Here is a 2,868-nt window from a genome sequence, read left to right on the forward strand (position 1 = left end):
CTTGAATAAAGGCATATACATTCCATGATGCTTTAAACTTGAGAGTTCTTAAAATCTACAGCAACCTATATAGCAGCAGCAGCAGCAACCTATGTACATTATATGACCCATAGTAATCTTCATTCACATATGCTATTTAAAGAGAGTTCTTAAAATCTGCTCTATATATACAGCAACAGAAGTTTATTTAGCAGCAGCCTATAATAGTGTTTCATTTTGTGTTTATAATATAGGTCCATCTGCAAAGCGAGTACGAGGTCCAACTAGGGGTAAGAACAGTAGTAGACTCATGAGCCAACATGGTGGGAAGAAGCTTTTTGTTGGAGTTTCTATTGAGAGGAGGACATTTGTGGGGCTTAATGCCACCAAGGCCGCTAACGAATTGGGGGCACAAATTCGATTGCAAGCCCCATTGCAAGGAACAAAAAATTGGGAGGACGTTCCACCAGTCATTCGAGCAGCTATTGTACAATCCTTGCGGGTAATTTAATTTTTATAGTTGTTGAGATTGAAGTAATTAATATATAAGATGTTTAATTTTCATTTTATGTTTAATTGGGACAGGATAAGTTTGAGATTGAAGGATATGATGAGAGTCCACTTCCACAAGAAATCATTGACACAAAGGCCACACATTTGTTTAATGGCTGGCGATATCATATGCATGAACATTACAAAGAGTTGGTGAAAGAAGGTACAGATCCTTATAGTAAACCATTTGTTGGGGTGAGCGAAGAAGATTGGAGATACATGATTGATGAAGTGTTTCTTGGTGACACACACAAGGTAATTAACTTAACAGTCATGGATGTTTCTTTTAATTGCACTACAATGAATAACTCAAAGGTCCCAAGTTTCTTTGAAATTCAAATAATATACAATTATATATGAGACAGAGTAAGGAAATTGCAGAGATGGAGGGAAAGATATAGGAACCATGCTTGGATATTGATTTTTAAGTTAATATTTCTATTGCATTGTAGAAACGGTCAACAAGAAATATAGCCAATAGGAAAAAGTTACCCTATAATCACACCATGGGTTCAAGGTCATTTTCAGCAGCAATCTCAATTGAGGTAACATATTTTTTGTTTTAAAACTTATAGTTAATGCTGCAATTTTTTTATTAACAATATTACTAAGCTTGCATTTTATATGTTTCATGTAGGGAATTGAAACTGGAAAGGAGCCTCACATTGTAGATTTTTTCAAGACCTCACATTGGAGTAAGAAAAAAAAAGATTGGATTGAACCAGTTTGTGCGGAGTTATATGTAAGTATACCTTCATTATATTTGTTATTCATAGTCCTATATAATGCTTAACTAGTTAGTGTACTTGTAAAATAGGATAACTGCTGATCCTTTTTTTTTTTTTTTTTTTGTTTTCTTTTCTTTTTTTAACACAAACAGGAAAAGATGGACCAACTTCGTGAGAAATCTTCACAGCCTGGAGCAACTCCGCTAACACAGGAGGAAATTACTGTTCAAGTCCTTGGGAAGCGTTCAGGGTATTTGAGAGGTTTCGGGGTTGGTCCAAAGCCGTCTTCTGCATTCAAGTCTACAACTAGGTCATCACAAGCACGTGATGAAGAGGTTAAGGGCCTTAAAGAAGAGGTAGCATCACTGAAAGGGATAATTCAATCATATGAAGGACGCTTTGAGCAGTTTGAACACTTTATGAGACAAATGCAGGGCAATGGTAGTGGATATGACTCTTTTGATGAGTAAGTACTATTGCTTTTGATGGTTTGTGAATACTTCTGGGATTTGTTTCAATTTATCAGCTCATAGATCTGATTTTGACAGTTGATCTATGACTGTCGTGTTGGCATCCATTCATATGATGGTCTAATATTGATTTGATTGGTTTCATAGGTTAATTTCATTCGGATTTAGGTACATAGTTGGATGGTTGAGGGACATAGGTTGAGGTGCCTTATTTTCAGTACATGACTTGGTATTAAATTATTGGATTTAGGTACATAGTTACATAGTTACATAGTTACATAGTTACATTTCTATGACTGTCTTGTTAGCTTGTTTGGTTCAAGAGGCTTTATCTTGTTAAAGGCTACTTTATGTAAAGGTAAAGTTAAGAGGTACTATGTGTATAAAGGAGTAGGTGGTGTTTGCAGATGATGGTGTGTTTTTCTAATATTAGTTAATTGGTTTGTGTTGCTTTGGATTGCTGGTTTGTTTTTTTTTTCTCTGTTGGTTTCTCACTAACTATTGAAGCTTGTGTTGGGGAAAGACATGGCTGAGAATCCTGAATATCCACACACAAATAAATAAATACATTGTATCTCTCCTGAAAATTTGAGAAATTATAATTTACTCTCAATGTTTGGCAAAATTACACTATGTTTTCATAATATTTTGATTCACATTACAGTTGTCCCCACAATGTTGACTTAACAGAATATTCTATTTACAATCTATACATAGATAATAATTCTATTTACATAGTTAGGGATTGAACTAGTGATGGAGGAGATAATACACGAACTGTAAGGATGGTAATAATGTGGTGGTGTTGTGGTTTTTTTTTTTATTTTTTATTTAGAAATGTAAACAAATATATTATTATTAACAACGCTTTCTTCAATTTTTTTTTTTTTTTTTTTTTTATTGCAGGTAGCTAGCTAGAGGCGTAGTCATGCATGTTTATGGATCTGAGTTTGCCGATGCATTAATTCTAAGTTGTGCATATATATATGTGGAGTTTTTGAGATACTTCGCATCGGACAAATATGACATGCATTTGAAATCTTTGATGTTTTGTTAAATATTTTTTGATGTGGTGAATTTATTGTAAGGATGGATGGTTATTTTGGACGTGTAATGTGTTGATATTGACAGGTGGTTGT

The 2,868-nt window shown here is 34.1% G+C and overlaps 1 protein-coding gene across 1 annotated transcript in view; it reads left to right on the forward strand.

The window, feature by feature from the left end:
• The first annotated feature begins 654 nt into the window (after positions 1–654).
• LOC145801797 (uncharacterized) overlaps positions 655–2,868 on the forward strand; it is a 2,267-nt gene continuing 53 nt past the window's right edge. Inside the window, exons 1-2 of the mRNA XM_082893485.1 lie at positions 655–1,725; positions 2,636–2,868. The exon at positions 2,636–2,868 is cut by the window's right edge and continues 53 nt beyond it. Coding sequence (XP_082749611.1) covers positions 1,418–1,725; positions 2,636–2,639 — 312 coding nt within the window. The 5' untranslated portion in view covers positions 655–1,417 and the 3' untranslated portion in view covers positions 2,640–2,868. The remainder of the gene's footprint in view (positions 1,726–2,635) is intronic.

The sequence above is a fragment of the Camellia sinensis genome, chromosome 10, assembly GCF_055761805.1.
Source record: "Camellia sinensis isolate YWXY chromosome 10, ASM5576180v1, whole genome shotgun sequence".
Classification (NCBI taxonomy): Eukaryota; Viridiplantae; Streptophyta; class Magnoliopsida; order Ericales; family Theaceae; genus Camellia; species Camellia sinensis.